The sequence below is a fragment of the Mobula hypostoma genome, chromosome 2 (genome assembly GCF_963921235.1).
Source record: "Mobula hypostoma chromosome 2, sMobHyp1.1, whole genome shotgun sequence".
NCBI classification, from domain to species: domain Eukaryota; kingdom Metazoa; phylum Chordata; class Chondrichthyes; order Myliobatiformes; family Myliobatidae; genus Mobula; species Mobula hypostoma.
This window is the reverse complement of record NC_086098.1, coordinates 204,056,706-204,078,406: the sequence shown is the minus strand read 5'-3', so window position 1 is coordinate 204,078,406 and position 21,701 is coordinate 204,056,706. Positions and strand designations below refer to the sequence as shown.

At 40.5% G+C, this 21,701-nt stretch overlaps 1 protein-coding gene across 9 annotated transcripts in view; it reads left to right on the top strand.

The window, feature by feature from the left end:
* rtel1 (regulator of telomere elongation helicase 1) overlaps positions 1 to 21,701 on the top strand; it is a 205,793-nt gene that overhangs the window by 13,778 nt on the left and 170,314 nt on the right. For 8 of the 9 annotated variants that reach the window (XR_010017115.1, XM_063041434.1, XM_063041430.1 and 5 more), the window contains exons 4-8: positions 6,500 to 6,590; positions 9,735 to 9,816; positions 16,085 to 16,145; positions 17,427 to 17,502; positions 20,161 to 20,245. Coding sequence is in view for 7 of the 9 variants with exons in the window: in XM_063041434.1 (XP_062897504.1) it covers positions 6,500 to 6,590; positions 9,735 to 9,816; positions 16,085 to 16,145; positions 17,427 to 17,502; positions 20,161 to 20,245 (395 nt within the window). In the remaining 2 variants the exon portion in view is untranslated. Of the gene's footprint in view, positions 1 to 6,499; positions 6,591 to 9,734; positions 9,817 to 16,084; positions 16,146 to 17,426; positions 17,503 to 20,160; positions 20,246 to 21,701 lie in introns of those variants that run through there. The other variant, XM_063041435.1, reaches the window with a different exon arrangement.

Here is a 21,701-nt window from a genome sequence, read left to right as displayed (position 1 = left end):
GAGCACCCACAGGCTCTCTCATCGATGTACAGGAAGGGGTTGGGGTGGCCTCTATGTAAACGTCTGCAAGGACCTCTCCCAGGTGGCACCCCCTTCCGAACTGTTCGGTCGATCACTGGCTCAACTGCTGAAAAGGGCCCAGTTCCTCAGACGGGGGGTGACAGCTTCCAGATGCCATGTGCAGTCTGAAATACCATCGAAGTGGTGGAACTTGCCGTCTCTGCTTTAATTCAAAAATCCCTCCCCATCTATTTCCCAATAAATTTCTATACTATGCTATAAAATTAATCACCTACCTTCAGCAACCAGCCTTCTTTACAGAGTACTACTTTAGCAGGCTATTCATGGTTTTCCAACATGCTCTCAGTGTCTTCTGCCACGCTCTCGGCCTTTTCTGCCTTTGCGTTTTCTCCGGGTATGTTTTCATCAGCTGTGGTTGGGTCTGGAATGGCCGGCTGGTGTTCCTCTCTTAGGTTCTCTGTAATTACATGGTTACTGGGTAAACTTGGTTCCGCACTCTGTCTGTGGGAGCAACAAGAGGGTGAGTCGTATGCTTTAATCTGGGTCTAGTGTTTCCACTGACTGCCTTGCCGAGTCTGTACACAAACACACATCATTAGTTAAGAGTACCGTCTGTGGTCCTATCCACTTGGGGACAAACCCCAGCCTTTCCGGCAGCACCCTCACCATAACTTGGTTGCCGGGCTGTGGAAGGACTAGCTCCTCTCCCCCTGGCTCTCTCTGATCAGTGATTCGCTGTTATTTCGCTAGGTCCTTAATACTTTAAGTTGGTTACAAAGGTTTTTCACATATTGTGTCATTCTACCCTGTAAGCCCCAGGCTCCCCGCAACCCATAATTACCCCATAAGGGAGTTGCATTGCTCGCCCCATCAATAATTCGTAGGGGCTGAAACCCAAATTGCAGTTCGGAGTTGCACGCAATCTCATCAGGATTCCTGGTAATACATCAACTCATGTCTTTCCTGTCTCGGCTATAGCTTTGGCTAACATATTCTTGATTGTTCGGTTCATCCTTTCTACCGTCCCTGAACTCTGGGGGTGGTAAGGTACGTGGAACCGTTGTCGAATCCCTAGCAGCCGGCACATTTCCTTCATCACTTTCTCCATGAAATGTGCTCCCTGATCTGAATCCACCTGAACTGGGGTTCCCGACCTTGTGAGGATTTCCTGAACTAGGATCCATGCCGCGGTGTGGGAGGTGCAGTCCCTTGTTGGGAAAGCCTCTACCCACCGGGTGAAGTGATCCATAATTACTAGATGGTAACTTTTCCCCCTGCTTTTTGGCAGGGGCTCTGTGAAGTCTATCTGGATGTTTTCCCAGCGTCCCCTCGGCCAAGGCTGATTTGTTAGCTGTAGCTTTCTGCCCTTACCAAGGTTATGCTGGGCACAAATGATACAACGGCGGCAGAATTTCTCAACATCCCCGCCCATCCCTGGCCACCACCAGTCCTGCAGGAGGGTTGTAATCATGCCCTGCCTTCCCTGATGCATCACCCCATGATATAACTTTAGTAGTGTCTGTCTAATACAGGGTGGGGCCACCGCGACTCTTTCCTTCCCATGTGCCCAGCACCCATCTGTTCCCTCCTTTGCTCCTTTTCTCCTCCATTCTTCCTTCTCTTCTGCCTCTACCTCGTCATATAATTTTACTAGGCTGGCTTCTGTCATTTTCTCCTGCACCCTTGCAATTTCAATTCCCTCTTGTTCCCTTGCTGCCTTATTCACAGTAATGTCTGCCCTTGGAAGAGCTGGGAAAACTTTATGTTCTGGAATGGTCACAGTCTCTCTGAGTATCCCCTGGTGTTTTTGTTCCTTCGCTATACCCTGAACAGCGGTCAGTGTGTCAGTTTGTATAGGGTCCTGCTTAGGGGGTTTATACAGACCCTCCTCTATTTTAACTGGGTTTATCTCTACTCGACCACAATCTTGCTTGTGTGTAGCCCACACTGCTGGGAACTACTGACAAGGTAACCCATAGACCCCATCTGGGCTGCAGTCTCTGGTGATCGGGGCAGCTGCAACTATGCTAGGCAGGTTGTGTATTCTTTTGGTTGTATGCGTTCATTGCCGCTGACTCGTCCATATTATTTCTCCCTTTCCTGAATCTGTAACAGCTCCTGCTTCCCGTAGGATGTCTATTCCAAGGATCTTGCCCTCATTATTTGTACATACCCAGAAATACACTGGAAACTGCACTCCCCCGATTTCTAGTATTTGCGACTCATTTCTTTCAGCTTTTACTGTTTTCCCTCCTACACCCCTGATATAACTGGCCTGTCCTGTTGTTGGTAAGGGTAAGTCTGTTATCGATACCGATGCCCCTGTGTCCACTAACATATTGCATTGCCGTCCCCCTAACTATGCCGTTGTGTACATCCGCAGGTCACCAGCACTGGCAGTGGAGCCTGCTGCCACATCTTTTTCTGCCCTTAGAGGCGCTGTTACTAACTCTTTGATCTGATCAACAGTCAGACTGGTTGCTGATGGGGTGAGTGACTGGGTGTCTGCCGTGACCTTTGCCTGGGATTTCTCCCTCCCTTTTGGACACTGTCTCCAGCCGTGTCCCAACAGGCCACAGCTGTAGCAAATCAACTCCTTCACTGTCTTATAACTAGTATGGCAGTCCTTTGCTAGGTGCCCTGGCTGCCGGCAAGCAAAACAGACTCTCCGGAACATCACAGCAGCTAGATCCACTATACCCACTTCACAATTTCTCTTGCCTTTTCTTTGGTCTATCTCACTGGCCCACGAAACTATCGCAGAGTAGTTGGACCCTACCGTTATGCCTAAATCTAAAACTTCCTGGTGGGCTGAGCTCAGGCCTTCCTTCAGCATTTTTAGGAAGACTGCGTCGTCCCTCCCTGGATTATCAAACCCTGAATACTCCTCGTGTGCTCAATATTTACGTTCTGCATAATCCATGGCTGTCTCGTCAGCCCTCTGGGTCACTGCCATTATCATTCCGCAGCTACTCTCGTCTCCCCCAGCCGCTGCCTCACTTCCCCTTTAAAGGAGCGATATCTTTCTTCATTACTGGCACTCCCGGTAGTTGCCCATGTACCATCCCGCACCCCCTGGTCCATCCTGTCCCACATATTCCTCGGGCACTTCGCTTTTACCAACACGTGTATATCTTTAGGGTGCATCTGGTGAATTTCAACCGCTTCCTCGAGCTTGTGCCAGTATTCTGAATTCCCACAGTGAGGGCAACTCAGACAAGATGCTCTGTTTCTCCCCGGGGGTAAAGGGCGTATGAATAGTTGTAATCAAGGTCAAGGGCTGGCTCGAATCATCAGGGTTCTCAACCTGACGTTGCCTGACCTCAATAGGTGCCATTCTGGTAGATCTATCTGGGTAAAACCTCTCCCAGAGATATCTCCATACTAATTCCCACACTACGCAAAATATAAAACTGTAGAGTATGTATTCCACAGTCTGCCACTTTTGAGTACCTGAACTCATGATGCCTGCTGTCTTCATTAGCATCACACTTGCAAACACATGCACTAAAATGCAGCTCCCTGAGCGAGTATACATGCCCCTACTCTGGTCGTACTGTTGGTTACCAGCTTTTGCAACTGGTGGTCCAAGTCTCACCAAGTTAACATGCAAAGATTCCTCACTTACATAAACATACATGCACACACACACACTTTTATATCTACCAGTTCAGCTTTCCACGTTTGTGATACCTTGTGTCCCGTGCACCACCGACCGAACAGATCCAAGTGTGAGTGTTATTTTAGAAAAATACTCACCAACTTAGACTGCTAGGAGTGCTGGCCACATGACGGGTCACGAAGTATCCCACCCCTGACCCCAAATGTTGTAGCGTGGATGAAATCACTGGAGAGACAGAGTCACTGGTAGATACAAAGCAGCTTCTTTATTCGACACAACAAGGTGCAGCAGGCATCATACGGACGGAGACGCTTTCAGTAGAAAGGTCTGCTAGCCCAATGTGGGCTTGATATTTATATGCTAAACTCAAAGGCAATCGCTACTTAAAAAGTTATAGACAATGCTTCCTTTTGAAGCTACATACAAACATCACACCTTCTGACTTCATCCTTTTCTTCCAACGCCAACATGTCTGGATTGGTATCCACAGCCTTTAGGAATGTAAGTTAAATCCACAATACATTTATTTGGCATTTTACCTGCTAACATAGAGGACAATTAATATTATGAAGTATAGATAATACTGTCTTCGAAACTACCTGTAATCTTCACACTTCCATCTGCCGCATCTGACTAGTATCCCGATATTCACAGCTTTTAGGAAATACATTGTTGTGAACTCAATCCACAGTATTTTGTCAAATAGGAGACTGGTGGCCAGAGTCATTTAAGTGTAAATTAATCATCTACCCAAAAACTCACTCTAACCCTGGGATCAAGGCTTTCGTGTGTCTGCCGCAGGACTTGGAGGATCAGATGCACTGGCTGCTCATCTTCAGCTTAATCTACCTTCTGTGTTTCAGTGCACAGCTGCAGAATTCAAAATTAAACTGACCTCGCACAGAAAATATCTCACTAAATATTGGCTGAATTAAGTACATTTTAACCTGCTGATAACATAATAAAACAGAAAAGGGGTACAAGTACTCAATATCACTGACCAGCTGAGCATATCCAGTGTTTGCAGTTTTACTTTCGACTTCTAGTATTTCATTTTTACCTCAGTAAAAAACTGCAAAAGCTGGAAAGTAGGGTGACTGTAAATGAGTTGTTTTCTTGGCTCAACTTTCTATGATTCTATTCTATCCCATGAGTCATTGAAGTTGAAAAGAAAAATAACTAATTTTGAAGGACTGTCAGGCAGAATTATGTGGAAGATGGCAGGTGAATTAATACTCAAGTAACTTAAATGGTCTACTAGAACTCAGCATCCAATGTATCCACAAATAAACACCACTTGCATAAGGTAGCAGAAAGTCACATGTCTTTAGTGGGTATTACCCTATTCATTGAGAAAAGATGGAGTTAATTTTAACTTTCTTAGCCATTAAAAAAGTCCATATTTACTCAAGTATATGGGTGTGGGGGGGGGGGAAGCAAAATCCAAAAAGGAAAACAAAAGATTGCAGATGTGCAATAAAAAGAGAAAAGAGGATTTCAAGCATTTTATGTGTTTTTTTATATTGTGTATGATATTTTTGTTCTGGGGGTTTGAAATTCACATCTGCTTTTGCTGATATTACTGGTCTCTTTTATCTTTACAGAACAACATTGCAGGTTACTGATTCTTTTAAATTACTTTTTCTTCCTTGTGCAAAACACCAGCTTAATTGAGGATTTACCCTCCTCCTCCCCCTCCCGAAACATCTGTTATTCATCGTTCAGTGTGCAAGCCAGATTTTAGCACGTATAAAGGGATGGATAAACAACTTATTTGCTTAAAATTCAGGGAAATTTATCTGTACATAATGCTATCCTTTGCACAGTTTTAATAATTCCATTCTTTTGCTGTTTGTGGTTCTGATGCTATACAAAGCCAATAAGTGAACTCAGGCGGAACAGAGAACTTAATCTCTCAGTTGCCATTTCAACATTGAAGATGAAGATGGCGGCGCGACGGCAGCGCACACGGCCTCTCCAGTGACGAATATCTGTTATCTGTCAAGTAGGAGACCGTGCACAATTCTGATTTGATGGAGACAGACGTGAGAGCACAGAGGAACATCTGGAAAACTTCTGAAATGCTCACTTCGCTGCCGCTGCTACTGTGTGGTAACCGAAATCTCTGGAGCAGAAGGCCCCGAAATACTCAGCTTTGCTTGTTTCAGCGGCCGGGGCGAGGTCGAAGGCGCTCAGCAGAGGATAGCGCTTGGGAGGCTGTATCGGAGGGGCTGGTCGGAGGCTCGAAGTTTTCGGACGGATGGACTCAGTGTCAGCTGTGGTCGGCTGCCTGGAGGTTTATGGCAGGGAATTTCCTCCTTTTGCTGCCTGCTATCGGGGACTCGGGAGTCGATTGACTCGGGGACTTCTGAGACTTTTTTTTTACCGTGCCCATGGTTTGTTATCAAATTATGGTATTGCTTTGCACTGCTGTAACTATATGTTATAATTATGTGGTTCTGTCAGTGCTAGTCTTTGGTTTGTCCTGTTTTCTGTGATACCACTCCAGAGAAACATTGTATCATTTCTTAATGCATGTATGCATTTCTAAATGACAATAAAAGACGACTGAGTGTTCTCATAATCTAATCTAAACATTTATTTGAATAGCCCCATAATTCTTAAATTTCCATCATAACACAATATCACACAATCTTGCTTGAATAAAAGAATGGAGAAAAAATGCATCACAGACCTGCTTCTCTCATGTTTTGACAGGGTAGTACTGTCATATTTAGAAGCTTCAATAGGTCTTGTTTTACTATGTAAACAAACATTATTTTACATTCCACTCTGTACTGGTGCATCATTTTCATTTTTGATATTAATATTCTGTTGTCAATATCTGCTTTGTAGGTTATGGTGATATTCCAAAGATCATTTATGCCTCAAGGACTCATTCACAGCTCACTCAGGTTATTAGTGAGCTAAGAACTACCTCATATAGGTGAGATACCTCTTTCATATCAGCTCAGTCAGCATTTACCTTTTTCTCAAACATTGGCGCTGTCTATTACTTCTAAGGTGATAAAGTATTGTAGATTAATTTTTACCAACCTAAAACTTGTGTTATGAAAATGGAGTGTAAAGATTCTTTATTCAGTTATCTGTTTGGTGAAATTGGTGTTATCTTCACTACGGCACCTTTACTACAGAGATTGCAAATATAAACTTTTAAATACCTTGCCATACCAGAATATTCTTCATTAAATAATAGTTGTTTCAAAGAAAAAACAGTAAGGCTGGTGGAACTGAATATTTTACAGATACATTACATGAAATTTTGGGTTGAAAGTGTAATTAATGTATATCAAAAGGATTTGTGCTGATATTCAGTTACAGGACACTTTTGTGAGCTATTTTTCATGAGACAGTTTCAGAGTTTATTTTTAAAAGCTGCAATTATTAATATAAAAGGAACAACCTTAAGTAGGAAGTTCCCTTTTGTGTGATTGATGTAGTAAGTCTTCAAACAATTTGTTATTGTGGAACCATTCAGCATTGCCAACTCTGCAGAATGAATTTCTGTCCCTTTTATAAAGTATAACCTGCACCTTTAAAAAAGAGACTATCCTATTCCCTTTTGAAATCATTAATCATTCCCATTTCTACTATTGTCATAGTTATGGCATTCCAAATCATTGCCTACTCTCCAATAAAAAGTTCTTCATTGCATTTCCCCTCTATCTCTTGTCCTGTCCATGCCTCCTAATTGCTATACTGTCAGCTAATGGGAGCAGATTTTCTTTATCTCCCTTATCCCAATGGGCCTTATATATTCTCCCCTACTTATGAGTACCTGACCTACAGTAGTGTGCAAAAGTCTCAGGCACATAGATATAGCTAGGGTGCCAAATTTTTTGCACAGTACTGTAGTAATTTTATGTATTGCATGAGATATGCAAGTGATGATAAGCCTTATTCTGATATGAGTCTCTGTTATTAACAAAGGTGGCAGGAAGAGGGGTAGTGATCAATAAACCAATTGCTGGAAGTCAAATGGCCTTGCCTGGTATCTCAGGGCTGGATGTGTGTCTGTATCCATGCCACCCCTCATCCCTGGCATTCCTTCACTACTACCAGTCCCACTCCACTCCGGTGCTGCATCCTCCCCATACCTGAACATTCTTTGCTCTCACCACATTTACAAACTTGCTCTCCACTCCACCTTGACAAATACAGTATTGTGCAAAAGTCTTAGGCACTAATATATATATGACTGAGACCTTTGCACAGGGCTGTATCGGCAGCCATACATATAAACAAGCATTTGGAGATCTATGGGATGAATTTTCTGGTTGCTGTAGAGCTGCAGGTATCTTCTGCCATCTGGGAAATTACTTCTTGGCCGCAATTCTAACTTGCAAACTGTTTTGGGTTACGAACAGTTCACCTGAACAGAGTCCTGTCATAACTTGAGGGCAACATGATCCTGTGTACTTTACTAGCTATTCTCCCAATATGTCCTTTCACCTTTATGGATCTATTCAGATTAGCTACCAGGTCCCTTTGTTCCTAAATGCACTTTTATAATTGTGTCATTAAATCCCGATTACCTCTCCACATTCCTACTGCCAAAATGCATCACTTTGCACTGTTCTTCATCTGACACATCTCCGCTGCTTCTGCTAGTCTTTTCGTGGCCTGTTGCGGTTAATTTGTTCTATCGTCACCTAAAATATGGTATCATTGGCAATTTTGGAAGTTTACCCTGTATTTTAATAACATTCATACATATATAAAGCAGCTAGCTTTAACTCTAAATGACCTCCATACCATTTCCTTCTCTGGAAGACCAATATTTGCCTCATTGTTGTCTTTAAGCCAAGCTTTTATTCAGTCTACACTGATCTGCCTGTTGAAAGTGTCTCGGTGTAATTGTACTGCCTTTTCTATGGTATTTTGTCACTTTCTTAAAATCAGTATGAACAACCTTATAGTGCATCCTTTATCAACCTTATCTGTTACATCATCATAACATCCAATTAAATTAGTCAAACACAATCTAACTTTTACAAATCAACTACAGTTTCTTTATAAATCCATATCTCGTCACTGTCTAATTTTTTTCCTAGTTGTTTTATCATAATCCTTCACCAAGAGCTTATTAGATTTCATAGTGTTGCCATGCACTATTAGGTACATATTACCTTTGTAGTCCAAAGATCCCCACTTCACTTCCTACTATCTGGTAGACGATTTTATATTGGCTGTCACTCTATTCTCATCTTTGCTGTTTAGTTTGTTTAATAATATTCGGTTTCTTCACTTCATCTAATGAGTAGCAGCTTCGTATCCCACCTTTTATCGGAATGTACCTAGGCTATACACTAGACATCTACTGAAAGATCTATTATTCTTCTGATCAGTTTTATCCTGCCTTAGTCCCCTCTAATGCTATTGAAATTTAGGAGTTATGTTTACCTTTCTCTGTTAATAATCTAAACTTTGTGATACAATGTTTAAATTGATTTGAAAGTACTCCCACTGACATTTGATCCACTTGACGCAGTTTGTTCCCAACACCAGATCCAGCAGTGAATGTTGATTTGTTGGGCTGTAGACAAAGTGGTCAAAGTTCTTCTGCACACATTTTAGGAATTACTTCCTTTACATCTTTATTATCAACTCAATTGATATTTAAGGAAAGTCAACACAGTCGTATTTAGGGATTTCCCTACTGGCTTAATCCTCTATTTTCCTCTCTGTTTGGAGACCTGCAGAATTCTTGTAGGTCTACAGATCATAATCTTTTTAACCTTCCTTATTTCCTTGAAGTCATCCTGCCTTACCAAGGCTGCAATGTCATGCCTAATTGGTATTATTGCCCCACTTGGCTCTTCCTTTTCTGTCCTTTTTCTTTTATATTCAATACCTGCCACTTTTCTGTTACTGCCATTATAGTACTGGCATTGTGTAAACAGGTTGCATTAGTCAGCTTTGCAGACAGAGATTATATTTGGTGTGGTCTTATTTTGAATTATAAATTTATGAACTTTTGCAGAAAACATGATGAAAACTACTGATTCAGTAGGTAAAATTATCTTTGCCTCATCACCTCTGTTATCACTTCCCTTTTTTAACCATTTAGACCAAAGGTGTGTGTACTTGGATCAAGAGAACAGCTCTGTATCCATCCTGAAGTAATGAAACTGGAAAGCAATCATGCAAAGGTAAAACAAAGCAATTCAGTTGATTTCCTTGTGTGCATTCACCTTGCATTTTAACTTTACTGGCTTTTGTTTTGCAAATTGTAAAAAGAGCCCAAATAATTTGAGATATTGCATTATAACATGTAAATAAGAAGAGATAAGAAAAAATGCTGACTCAGAAAAAATTATATTTTTGTTAATGTTAAATCATCCTAACTCAATAGAATTTTTAACTTTAAGAATGGAATAATGTTTATATGAAGAGGGTATTTTCATTTCTTGATGTGTGAATCAGAATTGGAGTCTGTCAAAGAAATTTACTATCGATGATTAGACTTAAACAAATACACAGACCCCGGTATTCGGTTTAATTACTTTATTATGTGACCATGATGCGCCCACTAAGAGACTCTGTTAAAGCAAGCACAAGCATGGTTTTGTATACTTTATGTACATATAGTTCAGCAGTTTTCAGGAGGCAAGAGTTCCTGCTTAGACCTTATCAACAATGTTCAGGATGCTTCCATACCTTACATGAAATTAGACATAGGGTCCCTACATTACACAATCAGTTCCCCATTAATTAGAAGAAGCCAAGCTGTTAGTCATGTAGTCTAAAAGGCCAATGGTTCCTTCTCATTGATTATAGAAAACAATTTATTAGTCACATAGCTTTGAGGGCTAAGGATTCCTCCTTGCACGCAACATCCATGTTTATCAGTTCTTCATTATTAACAGGACTTATTACATTTGTGTGTTATCAATTCTTCATTTCTAACAGGACTTATTGCTAAATAGTATGAGTAGGCAGACAGACCACATTTGCTTCTTAGCCTGCTATCCTCATGATTTGGTTAATCTTTAATTCTCAGGCTTAATTTTCTTCCACAGAGTCAAAGAATCATAGAACGCTACAGCACAGAAAAAGATCCTTAGGTCACCTAGCTCATGCCAAACTATTAATTTGGCTAGTCGCATCGACCTGCACCCAGACCATATCCCTCACATTCATGTACCTCTGCAAATTTCCCTTAAGTGCTGAAATCAGACCTGTATCTACCAGTTCCACTGGCAGCTCGTTCCACACTCTCAGCACCCTTAGAGTAAAGAAGATCCCCCTCATGTTCCCCTTAAACATTTCAGCTTATACCTTTAACACATGATCTCTAGTTCTAGTCTCATCCAACCTCATTTACCCTATCTATACATCTCATAAATTCTATACCTCTATCATATCTCCACTCAACCTTCTACGCTCCAGGGAATAAAGTTCTAGCCTATTCAACCTTTCCCTATTACTCAGGTCCTCGAACCCTGCAACATCCTTCTAAATTTTCTCTACACTCTTCCAATCTTATTGATGTCCTTCCTGAAGGTTGATTTCTTTCCTGTACATAGATGATCAAAACTACTCACAGTACTCTGAATTAGATCTCGCCAACATCTTGTACAACTTCATTATAACATCCCAACTTCTGTATTCAATAAACACACACACAGTGCTGGAGGATCTCAGCAGGCCAGGCAGCATCTATGGAAAGAGTACTGTCAACATTTTGGGCCGAAACACTTTGGCAGGATTTCAATACTTTGATTTATGAAGATCGATGTGCCAAAAACTTTCTTTATGACCCTATCTACCTGTGATGGCATTTCTAAGAAATTATGGATCTGTATTTCCAGATTCCTCCATCCACTGCATTCCTCAATGCCCTACTGTACACCATGTAAACCTTACCCTGGTTTGTCCTTCCAGAGGGCAGCACCTCACACTTGTCTGCATTAAATTCCATCTGCCAGTTTTCAGCCTATTTTTCGAGCTGGTCCAGATCAATTTTGCTGGCCTTCTTCACTGTCCAATACACTCTCAATCTTGGTGTCATCTGCAAATTTGCTGATCCAGTTTACCACATTATCATCCAAATAGTTGGTATAGATGACAAACAACAGCATACCCAGCACCGATCTCTGCGGCACACCACCAGTCACAGGCCTCCACTCAGATAGTCAACCACTTACTACTACTCTCTGGCATCTCCCACAAAGCCAATATCTAATCCAATTTACTACCTCATCTTGACGGCTAGGCATCTGAACCTTCTTAACCAAACTCCCATGTCGGATCTTGTCGAAGGCCTTGCTAAAGTCCACGTAAACAACATCCACTGCTTTGCCTTCATCAACTTTCTTGGTAATTTTCTCGAAAAACTGTATAAGGTTTGTTACACAACCTACGAAGCACAAAGCCACATAGACTATCCCTAATCAGTTCTTGTCTGTCTAAATGCTTATATATCCATCTCTTCCAATAGTTAACCCAATTTAAGTGTTTTGTCAAAAACCACCATAATACAAAATTACTTGGGTGATAATACACTGTATTGTGTATTTTTCGGTCTAAGCAGCAATTCTAACAGACTGAGAAAAAGCAGCAGTCTCACAGCAAACACAAGGAATTCTGTAGATGCTGGAAACTCAAGCAACACACATCAAAGTTGCTGGTGAACGCAGCAGGCCAGGGAGCATCTGTAGGAAGAGGTACAGTCGACGTTTCAGGCTGAGACCCTTCGTCAGGACTAACTGAAAGAAGAGCTAGTAAGAGATTTGAAAGTGGGAGGGGGAGGGGGAGATCCAAAATGATAGGAGATGACAGGAGGGGGAGGGATGGAGCCAAGAGCTGGACAGTTGATTGGCAAAAGGGATATGAGAGGATCATGGGACAGGAGGCCCAGGGAGAAAGAAAAAGGGGAGGGGGGAAAAGCCCAGAGGATGGGCAAGGGGTATAGTGAAAGGGACAGAGGGGCAGCAGTCTCATAGGCTTCATAAAATTTGCACTGATAAAGTATAGGGATGTTGCCTTTCAATATGTAATATGCAATATTATGGACAAAATATTGTGGTTTGAATTTTGTTAATTTAAAAGTGATATTCTTTTGATCTGACCAACAAGCAAATATCCTTGTAATGTAAATCCATATAGAGTTTGAATTAATAATTACTGTGCATGTCTTTGTTAAATTAGGTTAATTTCCACCTGTTTATTATTAATATTTTCTTTAATTGTAACATAATTTTAATAGATAATTCTATTTAATACTGAAGCAATATAAACCAGAAATTAAATAGATATGTGTTTTACTCATGCATGTATTCTTACTGAATTTTTTTTCCATTCTTGGTGCACATTGTCAGAAACTAGTACTCTCAAGTAATTAGTAGAGTAAAGCCATATCTACACTGCTGTTATGGTTTGCTACAATTCCTATTTAATGCATTTGGTCCTCACTGTGTTTTCTTATAGTCTGAAGTGAGATCTTCAATTCAAGAAAGTTGTAAAGAACAGAATAAGCTACTTTGCTCTGTAATTTAATAAGATCTTAATGATTTAATTGTCATCTTAACTCCACATTCAGGCCTATCCCTGATAACCATCCCTCCTGTCGTTGTCAAGAGTCTTTTTACTTCTGGCTTAGAAAGTTTTAAACTCTTCTACTTTTGTTGCCTTTTGAGGAACCTTCTAAAATTTCAAGGGAAAAGAAAATTTCCTGGTCATTGTCATTAATGGGAAACTCCCCATTTTAAACAGTGATCCCTAATTGTATATTCTCCCATGAGACAAAACATAGTCTTGTCATTCCACGCTTAAAGACCATTCAATATTTGAATTCTTCATCGTGTCCAATTATTTCTTTTCTTGTTGAAAGCTGGTGTTATCCATATTCATTTTAAATTCCTTGTTAGTAGATGAAATATGCTCATTTCATTTAGATTAAGTGATTTCAATCATTAATGAAAAATGTGTTTAATAAATGCAAAAGCAGCTTGAAAATTAGTTGTGCCACCCAGTTTCACGGGTGTAGACTTTCTTATCCTTTCCTCAGCAGGTATTTTTTTGCAAAACTACTTCCAGAAAAGTCTCAAACAAGAGAAAATCTCCTGCTGAAGGGTCTCGGCTTGAAATGTTGACTATTCTTTTCCATAGATGCTGCTTGGCCTGCTGAGTTCCTCCAGCACTTCAAATTCAAATTCAAAAAACTTTATTGTCATTCTAACCGTACATCAGCTCTACAGGGCAGAATGAGACAGCGTTTCTCAGGAGCAGTGCAATCATAACATAACAAACGCAACACTAAATAATAAACATAACAATAAATAGTAAAACACAACAGCCACATCTCAGTTAAAATCAAGTTATAAGTGTCCAGTGCAAGTTAAAGGTGTCCAAAGCAGAGTCAGGTAGAGCAGCTATTTAGCAGCCTGACTGCTTGTGGGAGGAAGCTGTTTAGTAGCCTTGTGGTTTTAGTTTTGATGCTCCTGTAACGTTTGCCTGATGGCAGAAGAGCAAACAGTTCATGGAGAGGGTGTGAGGGGTCTTTAATGATGTACCATGTCCTCTGGAGGCATCGACTCTGAAAGAAGTCTTGGACAGAAGGTAGGGAGACCCCAATAACATTTCTCTGCTCCCCTAACCACCCTCTGCAAAGCTTTTTTGTCAACAGCACTGCAGCTGGAGTACCAGCTTGTGATGCAAAAGGTCAGCACACTCTCAACCACGCCTCTGTAGAATGTAGTTAAGATGTTAGTAGGGAGTGATGCTTGTTTAAGCTTCCTCAGAAAGTGCAATCTCTGCTGGGCCCGTTTCACAATCCCAGTGGTGTTCCTGGACCAGGTGAGATTGTCCGAGATCTGCACCCCAAGGAACTTGATGTTTTCCACTCTCTCCACTGTGGAGCTGCTGATGCTGAGGGGTGTGTGCTCAGGCTGAGACTGTCTGAAGTCAACGATCATCTCCTTGGTTTTGGTGACATTAAGCATCAAGTTGTTATCCCTGCACCAGCTCTCTAGGTGTTTGACCACCTCCCTGTACATTGTTTCATCATTTTTGCTGATGAGCCCCACCACTGTGGTATCATCTGCAAATTTAATGATCAGATTCTCCTTGAATCTGGCTGCACAGTCATGTGTTAGCAGTGTAAACAGCAATGGGCTAAGCACACAGCCTTGTGGGGATCCAGTGCTCAGTATGTGGAGTCAGAGATGTTCCTGCCAACACGGACTGACTGTGGTCGCTCTGTCAAGAAATCCAGAATCCAGCAACACATGGCAGTGCTAAGGCCAAGCTGCGACAGTTTCTCCACTAATCTCTGCGGGATGATGGTATGGAACACTGAACTGAAATCAATGTACAGGATTCTGGCATAAGTGTCTTTGTTGTCCAATTGAGAGAGAACTGTGTGCAGTGTGGTGGATATTGCATCCTCTGTAGAGCGATTTGGACGATAAGCAAACTGTAGAGGATCCAGCGATGAGGGGAGGCTGACTGTGATATGAGGCTTGACAAGCCGTTCAAAACATTTCATCACTATGGGGGTCAGGGCAACGGGACAGTAATCATTCAGACAGGCTACAACTGATTTCTTTGCTACAGGGATGATTGTGGAGGTTTTGAAGCATCTGGGGACAATAGCTTGACTAAGGGAGATGTTGAAAATGTCTGTCAGGACATCTGCTAATACATCAGCACATTCCTAGAGCACACGTCCAGGCATGCTGTCGGACCTCCTGCTTTTCGTGGATTGACCCTGGCAAGGGTCCTCTTGTGTTTGCTCTGGATCAATGATTGGAGCCGTCTGGTCAGATGGTAAAAAGGGACTGGCTCTCCCCCTTGCTGTAGTGTTTGATGCTTCAAAGCGGGCAAAGAAATTGTGAAGCCTGTCTGGTAAAGAGGCGTCGCTGTCATCAGTTTTCTGCCTGATCTTGTAGTCTGTCAGAGCTTTAATTCCCTGCCACATACGTCTGGTGTCACTTTGTATGTTGTTCAGAAAAATCTCCTGTAGGAAACATTGTAGAATTACATGAGGATCTAAAGGAGAATCAGATTCACTGTTTCATTCAATTCAGGATGGCACTTATAATTTGCTCTCAACATTCGTCCTTGAGCTCTAATGCAGTGGAAACCATAAACGTTAGCCAGAAATGGGTTACAAACCTCAAGTTTGGATTTGGCTAATTGATTCTCTTTTGTTCTGTTTAATGCACATTATATGGATTCCCTTGTTGATTCATAGATATATGACTTGTATTGATCAAGAAGTTGAGGAGTTTGTAGTCTGACTATGCATTAATTTCTGTTTATTTACCCAGCTCAACTGATAACATTGGTGTAAGCATTTAATGAGTTATAGAGACTAAATGGAATTGTTCAATATTGTTAATTTTTTAATGGGAAACAAATTGTACAATATTTTCATGCACACAGTACATTAATTTGAAAGTTTTTAATTTCCAGGTCCATATGTGTCGAGCAAAAACATCCTCACGTACCTGCCACTTCTATAACAATGTTGAGGGTAAGAGCAGAATTCTGATTTTGAGATTTGTATACACTCCTTGCCAGTTTATTCCTTAACTACACATCCTACAAGAAGCAACAGCCTAGCTGCTGTTTGATTTTGAACGGACCTTCATTTTCTCCATGGCTGGGATCATTTTTCTTGCATTCCAAAAAATAATTTCATGATTAAAGAAGCAAATTGATTGCATTAAAATATATAGTGGAAAAGGCAAAAGGGAAAAAAATACTTAGGAAAGGGAATAAGAAAAATGAAAAATACTTTAGTGGGAAACAAGGCCTATTAAATGACTGGTGTAATGAAAATGGGATAACATACTGGGGAGAAATGAACAAGATAAAGTTCTGATTAGCTAAGACAAATAGCACTAGGCTGGTAAAAGTTGAAGTTCGGATATCCCTTGAAAGGATGGGTTCATTGACTTTGAGATGTTCTGCTATTTCCTCTGCCATGGATTTCTTCTAGCTGGTAGCAGGTAATTTCTGTTTCTCAAGATTCTGTTCTAAACCCTCTTATTTTTTCTCTAATAGCTGTTTTTAGTCCTCTTTATTTTTACCAGTATCCTATTTGTCAGACCCAGGATAATGCTATGATGTACATCATCCATGTGTCCTTTCTGAGGAAGTTTCTTGCTGACATTTTTAGTTCATTGTTCAACAGACCTGTTCTCTTTTTCTTGCTATTTTCTCTTTGCTTTCCAACTTCTTGCGGTGAAATAAATGGTATGAAGAGTAGCAAAGCAAAGTGTATTAAATTTGTAAATTGTGATACATTGCTTTGAGGTTTCTGCTCTTAACTTCTTAAATTTAGGTAACAGTTTTAAAACTTGGCTGAAATCTTACAGCTGAAGCATATTTCATTGAACAAGTCAAACTTTTAAAGAGTACCTAAATTGCTACAGGCAGAATATTAATTAAATTAAAATGTCAGATTGAAACAATTTATAAATGAGGGTAAATATCTAAACACATGCAGTCTCATAGATGCTATTGGAAAGAATATCTAAGGGACAGAAAGAATACTCCTTCACACTTCTGCCTAATTTATGTCATTGCACTCAATAGGATAAATTAATTGGACTTGCTTTTGTTTGTAGGTTTGTCACATTTTGTACCTCTACTTCTGGTTATTTCAAAATGATGAAATTACTTCATCAAACCCCAATTTTTTAAAGCTTTGTGAAGATTTATTTCATTAGATTTTCATTTGGTATTCGTGAATCATAATAATGTAATTAGTGCAACATGTATCACCTTAAGGATTTCCCATATGTTTCAGAAAAGAGTACTGAAAAAGAATTTTCAGAGTCCATTCTTGATGTTGAAGATCTTGTTAAAAGTGGCAACAAGCACAGGTATGATTTGTTAATTGCAGTAAAATTTTAAAATTATGTTCCTTTTGGATAACGTACTGGATAATGTGTATCAGGATCATTAATTCTTGAGAAATGTTGCAATATAGAGCAAAAGTAAAAGGGTAACACAGTGGTATAGTTGGAAGAGTCTGCATATTCTCCTTGTAACTGTTGGGTTTCCTCCAGGTCATAGAGTAAGTCAACATTGAAACAGGCCCTTCTCCACAACTTGTCAATTGCGACTATAGCGCCCATCAAGCTAGTCCCATTTGCTTGCATTCAGCCCATATCTAAACCCGTTCTGTCCATTTATTTATTGAAATATCTTGAATGTTGTTACTGTATCTGACTCCACCACTCTTTGGCAGCTCGTATCATATATGCACCACCCTCAGGCCCCTTTTAAATCATTCATATCTCACCTTCAACCTAAGTCCTCTATTTTTAGTACCCCTTTCCGAGGGAATAACAGTATGCGCTCTGTCCATGGCCTTCGTGATCTCATCCCTCTCTGTAAGATCAATGTTCAATCTCCTGTACTCCAGGGAATAAAGTCCACGCCTGTCCAGCCTACAACTCAGGTCTTTGAGTCCTGACAGCGTCCTCGGAAATCTTTATTCTCTTTCCAGCTCAATCTTTCTTATAATAGGGTGACTTACATACTACACATGTTGCAGTTTCTTCCCACAACACCAAGATATGCAGGTTGATAGTTTTATTTGATATGAGAAGGTGCCCCTTCTGTATAGGGGAGTGGTAGAATCTGGGTAGAGATGGGCAGAATGAGAAATTTTGGAGAAAGTAAGAGAATGGTGTGAGATTATGGTAACATTCAAAAGAGGATGAAAATATTGAAATTAGGCCATTGCTCTTCTGGGGATGAATATTCAACAGCTGGTGCAAGAATAATAAATAAATTGAAGTTGGGGTTAAATAGGATGTAGCAGCAAAGGGTGTAGGATGGGAAGCAGCCCAGGAGCATGCTGGAGGAGTTTAGAGATAAGACTAGGACAAGTTTTGCAAGCAAAAGATGAACTGAAGCTGAATAATGTCATACGGAGATAATGAAGTCATATGATCATGGGATCAAAGAAGTTGCCAAGATTGCAAACATTTTATAACTTCTGACATAGGTACAATTGGTAGAGATAGAGTTTGTGGCAGAGATCAAGGATAATAGATTGTGCCACCTTATATTCATATTGGGTGTTTCGATACATTCAGTTTTGAATATCGAATGAGCGCCACAACAAAGTGGATCAGATGGTTAAGGAAAATGCTGCTGCCAGCATACAAATTTTTTAATTGGGTTATCAAAGGGCATGATAATTTGAGATATGAGGGATGGCAATGATTTGAGGATAAAACTAGAGGGTTGTTTCTTATCTGATCAGACAGGGTGGGACACCTGTGTTGTGAATTTTAATAATTCTTCGAAATTCTGTGAGTGAAAGGATGCTGCCTGAGATTATGGAATGTGTGGAAAAAGGATTTGACTGGATTAGTAGGGATAAATAATGATGTCCCATACAGACAAATACAAAAGGGGATTGGGCCACTTTAAGGAAAATGAAGTTTATAGCTCTAGCCCAAAAAATGAATTTTATTTTGTTATACAACGGATGACTATGGTATTGGCCATAGAATACTTACTTCTGTTCAACATCTGTGGATTCCTGTTTAATTTTTGATAATTTTCTTTCATTTAACTTTAGTGAGAGGCATAGTATTATAAAGTAAGGAATAACATCAAACTGCACACTTAGTACCAGAAAATGATCCCAAAAAAATTCCGCTGACCAGTAAAGGGAAATAAGTAGTGTTTTTAAGAAATACTCCTAAGTTCAATAAAATATGAAAAATAGAACATGCTTGAAGCATTCAGCAGTTAGTCAACATTTGTAGAAAAAGGGAGTTTTGATTTCTTAAATTGAAGGCTATTTATTAGAACCAGTTGCATGAGTAGTGTTTATTATGCTTTTGAACAAACATTAAATCATTGCATTGTATGATGAAGGCAAATTTTCATATAAAGATAACGCCTAAATAAAATGGAGTCATATTTATATGATGCTTTGTTTTACGGTTATAATGGGTTTGCAAATATTACTGTTAATTATTTACAGTGTGGAAGTATCATCAGCTATAATGTCATTCATCAGTATACATATACATGGAACTCTCATAAATGATCATTGAAACTTTATTACTGTATTTCAGTTTTGTTGCAAATAGCTGACACGAAGCTCAGCTTGCACAAGATGGGTAGCTGAAGAAAAAGCATCTGTTTAATAACAGATCTTTAAAAATTGTAAATAATTTACAGTAGAATGACAAAACGTCCCATAACATTTTCAGTTGCCAAAACACACAGATCTCTAAGTACCTGTAATTAGTTACTTTCATAATGGAAAGCTATCAGGATGACGGAAATAACTCTACAAGGTTTTATGAATTATAGATCAAATGAACAAAGCGTATTTGAGAGGAGAGAAAAGTGGCTAATGTTTTCTATCCACTTTGTTTAATTAGGCACAAACATGATTACAGTGTTAGTATTTCAATAGTTATTTAAAACAAGTTTAACACTCTTACATTAATTAGAATTTCCACGCGGAACTGTACTTGTATCCTACTTGATTTTGTCTTTTTAAACAGAGTTTGTCCTTACTATTTGTCTCGAGCGTTGAAGCAGGGTGCTGAAATAATCTTCATGCCATACAACTACTTACTTGATCCAAAGGTATTGTTCAAGAATATTTCCTTTATTTAATAGTCATGGTACTGACATGATATGTGTCATATTGACATGACATCTAGTGAAAAAGGATCTAGTGCTTTTCAGGCTATATGACGAATAAACGCTTCTCAGGCTTCCAGCCTGGTGCAGGTATCGATTTTAACCAACGTTTCAATGACAAGCTCTGTCATCTTCATCTGGAGTGATGCCTGGGCATGTCTAGTCGGGTGGTATTTCACCCCCTGTCATCCGTCCTTCCTGACTTCGGCGCAAAACTACTGAACTGAGCCAGTGGCTTTTGGTGAAGGAAGCTATTGGAATAAAACTGGAGGAAAATAATTTTACCAAAGATGAAGTTCTCGCTCTAAGTAAGAACTGGTATTCGATTGTAAACAAGGTGGGACAGCAGAAACCTGTATAGATGAGGACTAACCAATCAGGAGAGACGGATGACGGGGGTATAAATACCACTGGGCTAGACATGCCTAGGCATCACCCCTGATGAAGATGGCAGAATTTGTCATCGAAGCGTTGGTTAAAATTGATACCTGTACCTGGCTGGAAGCCCGAGAAGAGTTTATTCATGATGTCTAGTTTTGATATGTTAGATGCTCTTAGTAATATTTGTAAACCCTGGTATGAATAGATACAGTACTCTTGAAAATCCTATGAAATACCAATAGTGGATTTCAGAATTATTATCAAAATCATGATGTTAGAAAGCATTATAAAGTATGGAAGGTCATAAAATGGCATGTTGTGCAAACATTTCCCTGATCCTTTTCATTTTCCTTAAAGAAATTGAGGAACACCTTGCTAATAAATGGTTACAACACTGGTGATGGCATCCATTAGTCTCGCGAGACCATGGATCTGCGCCTGGGAAGTCTTGCTTCAGTCTGTGTTAGAGCAGTGTCTGTTGTGGCTGCAGAGGCCCACACGGGAGTGACAGTCTCGGCTGCATCGACTGCACTTGAAGGCGCTGTCCTCCAGCATTGTCTTGGTGCTGTTTTTCCGACAAGTGCACTTTTCTTCAGCAGCAAACCTCAGCTTTTCTTCTCTTTTTAGACCTCTGTGTAGTTCCAACCTCCAGTGAGAATGATCGCTTGTGATGTCCTCCCACCTCTTGATGTTCATTTTCAGTGACTTCATATCTCTCTTGCAAACGACTTTGAAATGAAGATGGGGCTGCCCTTGTGCTCTCTTGCCAGAGGCCAGTTCCCCGTACAGCAGGTCTCTCGGGATCCTCCTGTCTGACATGCGGTGCATGTGGCCCAGCCAGCGGAGACGGCGTTGTTGGAGCAGGGTGAAGAGGCTGGGTATCTGGGCGCGGGCCAGGACCTCATTGTTGGTGACTCGGTCAGTCCACGTGATGTCCAGGATGCGTCTCAGGCTGCGAAGGTGGAAGGTGTTGAGACGCTGCTCTTGTCTGTAGTAGAGGCCCCAGGTCTCGCTACCG